Source organism: Pinus tabuliformis, chromosome 4_1 (genome assembly GCF_031772625.1).
Source record: "Pinus tabuliformis cultivar Carrire ecotype Pingquan chromosome 4_1, CPIR1, whole genome shotgun sequence".
In the NCBI taxonomy this organism is placed as follows: domain Eukaryota; kingdom Viridiplantae; phylum Streptophyta; class Pinopsida; order Pinales; family Pinaceae; genus Pinus; species Pinus tabuliformis.
In genome coordinates, this window is record NC_142303.1 from 94,980,668 (window position 1) to 94,983,425 (window position 2,758).

At 48.8% G+C, this 2,758-nt stretch overlaps 1 protein-coding gene across 1 annotated transcript; it reads left to right on the plus strand.

The window, feature by feature from the left end:
* Nucleotides 1-437: 437 nt before the first annotated feature.
* Nucleotides 438-791, plus strand: LOC149174379 (uncharacterized). Its single transcript, XM_089420834.1, has one exon. The coding sequence runs from the start codon at nucleotides 438-440 to the stop codon at nucleotides 789-791; it is 354 nt and encodes a 117-aa protein (XP_089276960.1).
* The last annotated feature ends 1,967 nt before the right edge of the window (nucleotides 792-2,758 follow it).

The following is a 2,758-nucleotide window of genomic DNA, read 5'->3' on the forward strand; positions in this document are numbered from 1 at the left end:
TTTAAAAACCCTGCTCAATGATTTCTCTGAAGCCTCAGGCACCAGTGTCAATTGCTCCAAATCGCAGATATTTTTCTTTCACACTCCTCCATCTATCAAAAGCGCGGTCACTCGTATCCTGGGATTTCCCACTTCTACCCTTCCCTCCAAATATCTTGGAGCCCCCCTAACGGCTTCAGCAATAAAGAACTCCTCTTGGCGAACTCTCATTGAGAAGCTTGAATCCCGTCTTAACCTTTGGACGTACAGAACTTTGAATTTGGCTAGTCGTGTGGTGCTCATCAAGTTCGTCCTTCAGGTAATGCCTCTATCTGTTCTCAATCCTTGCAGTTCCGAAATGGGTATTAAAAAGAATCAGGAACCTTCAGCGTGACTTCCTATGGGGCAGCTCGGCAACTAACCGTAAATGGGCACTTGTTAAATGGACCACTATCTGCATGCCCAAAGACAAAGGTGGCATTGCGCTGAGAGACCCAGGGCACAGCAACTCCATTATGAGCGCCAAAATTTGGTGGCAGTGGGTCACAAACCCAGAAAAACCTTGGGCCAAAATATGGACAGCCAAATACACCAATAACAGACCTCAGGAAGAGCTCATCAGATTCACTCCTACTGACAAGGGTTCGCTAATTTGGAATGCTGCCAAACAGCGCTTTCAGTTAATTCAGCAGCACAGCTTCTGGGAAGTAAGGAACAGTTGGACGGCAAGATTCTGGACAGATGCATGGAACCAGATGCCAAAGCTCACTAGTGTTCTTCATCCATCTCTGGAATTCAATAGGCAGGAGTAGCAGCAGGAAAAGAAGCATTAGACATGATGAAGGCAGTGACATCCTTAGATGGGGATACCAACCAAAAGGTTCCTTCACCACATCAGAGGCTTACAAAATCGTTTGCAATATCACTACCCCTTCAGATCCAATTTGGAGCAAAATCTGGGGTCTTGGATCTTGGCCCAAAGTCTCTTATTTCCTATGGTTGGTAGGACACAAAAGAATCCTCACATGGGATAAACTAAGGAGCAGAAACTTTCATGGTCCATCCATCTGTCAAAACTGCAAACAAAATGAGGAAACTCTCCAACACCTCCTGGACACATGCCCACTAGCCAATCAGTTATGGGAAAAGGTGAGCTTCAGATGTCAAAAAAGATGCAGAATGGAGAATGACATAATCAACTCCATAAGACAATGGCCACAGAACCCTTACAAAAGCGAGCTTCTCAACTGTCTGTGGAACATAATACCGGGGCTCGTCCTATGGAGCATCTGGAAGGAAAGGAACAAACGTATATTCAAAAACCAGTGCTCTTCAATCGAAGAAATATGGAATAGGCTATGTGGGAATCTCAAAGAAACGCTGATGTTACGATCCTGGACAAAGGAGGATCTTCCCTCTCTAAACAATGAGAAAGGCATCCTAGACAACTGGCAACTGCATCTGCCTCAGGAACTACACAAGAATTGCCCTTCTAAAAGCAGCATCACAGACAAAAGCCTCTGGACCGCTCCCCCTAAGCATTCTTACAAGCTCAATTTTGATGGGGCCTCCAAAGGCAATCCTGGAAAGGCCGGCTTTGGAGGAATTCTGAGGAATCATGAAGGCACTCCCCTGCAGATATACTTTGGAAACATAGGGTGGGACACCAATAACTCAGCTGAACTAGAGGGACTTTGGCAAGGGCTCCTTCTCGCTTGGAATCTCAATCTTCAACCCCTGATCGTAGAAGGAGACTCCCAGATCCTTATAAACATGGCCACGCGCCTCCAGAATGGCTCTCAAGCAAGGAAAGTTGCAACCAGTTGGAGGCTCGAAGCAAGGCTGAAGGCCATCGAACAAGCGCTGCGCAGTAACAGGGCTATTTCCTTCAATCACACAAAAAGGGAAGGCAACAAGGTCGCTGACCTCCTGGCCAACATAGGGGTGGAAAATGAGCATACCCTCCTCACAGGAAACACGACTATCATTCCAAACAATAACCAGGCTCAGGAATGCGATAGCCTGATCCAAAGAGATGTTGTTTCCCCGGATGCGGGTGACACGATGGGCGGTAATGAGGAGCCACATGCTAGTCATGTGCTGCCTCAGGTTTAGAGCTGGCAATCAATGCAAGGATCGCCGCCAGGGAATAAAGGGCAGGGTGAACAGGGGAAAAAATTCAATGCTCCGTCTGGGTTGTTGGATCGACTGCAGCGAGCAGTTATGGCGATCGAAGCTCGAGGTAACGATGATGTGGTTAAGAAAGGTGGTGGGATGGCTCGGCATGAGCTGGTTCATGCTCAGTATTTGGAATTTGGTGTTCAGACTCTTGCCTGGTCTTTGGCTCTCCGGGGAACAGCTCTTGCCGTCCCTTTGTCTGTTGGGTGCCGTTTCAAGCCTGAAAGGCGGGGTGGGTGCAATCTTAAGTTTGTTGGGTGCCGTTCGCCTACCTCTGTTTCAATTCCGCCTCCCTATCACGCACTGTTCCTTACCCCCGGTGCTCCTGCAAAAATGGTTAGGCCTCGACAGCGCCTGCTCAGCCGTTGAGGCTCTGCTCGGGGAGGGTCCTCTCGTCCTCCAGTTGAAGAACCCCACTCCCACTGCTGTCGTTGCCGATGCCATCGTATTGCTGAAGCCAACCCCATCCAAGCAAGCCAATTCTTGGACTTCGGCAGCCCAGATTCTGACCCAGCACCTACGCCTGCCTTTGGGTCCGCCATTTTTACCTTCAGTAGCTCTCTGGACAGACCCCGTATCAATGCCCACGTTTCGGTACTCT

Excerpts from the sequence above, each read along its gene's own strand:
- LOC149174379 (XM_089420834.1), top strand. The coding sequence starts at position 438 with ATGCCCAAAGACAAAGGTGGCATTGCGCTGAGAGACCCAGGGCACAGC.